Source organism: Penaeus monodon, chromosome 20 (assembly GCF_015228065.2).
Source record: "Penaeus monodon isolate SGIC_2016 chromosome 20, NSTDA_Pmon_1, whole genome shotgun sequence".
Classification (NCBI taxonomy): Eukaryota; Metazoa; Arthropoda; class Malacostraca; order Decapoda; family Penaeidae; genus Penaeus; species Penaeus monodon.
In genome coordinates, this window is record NC_051405.1 from 46151358 (window position 1) to 46151765 (window position 408).

Here is a 408-nt window from a genome sequence, read left to right on the forward strand (position 1 = left end):
CCAATTGGTTAGTAAATCTAGTGAATGTGACAGAAAAAGGTGCAGCCAAGATCAACCCAGGAATATTTACAAGAAAGATAGAGTGCACTTTCTGCACCTATGAGTCCCCCAACCAGGAGGCAGCCTAGGGTTGGCTGAGGAAAAACATAACAGCACAAAAATCTAGCAAATTTAGTCTAAACTATTTCACAATACAGGACAAGCGTTTAAGTATTCAACACCTTGTATATGAAGTTACATACTCCTCACCTCATTGTTTCCATGTGGCATGAATGGGACGATTTCCGGGGGTGTCAATTCGTGTAAGGTATCAAAATCCAAGCCAGCAAAGAGAGGATGGCTTCTTATACTTGGATACCCATTTCGATCACGTGCACCCAATCTATCATCACTTTCTAAAACCTGGAA

General features: G+C 41.4%; 1 protein-coding gene across 1 annotated transcript in view; it reads right to left on the reverse strand.

Annotated features, from left to right (window-relative positions):
* The window catches only part of LOC119586023 (putative 3-phosphoinositide-dependent protein kinase 2), a gene marked incomplete at its 5' end in the record, with an annotated part of 38876 nt that overhangs the window by 26007 nt on the left and 12461 nt on the right, over window positions 1–408 (reverse strand). Inside the window, 1 exon segment of the mRNA XM_037934730.1 lies at window positions 250–403. Coding sequence (XP_037790658.1) covers window positions 250–403 — 154 coding nt within the window.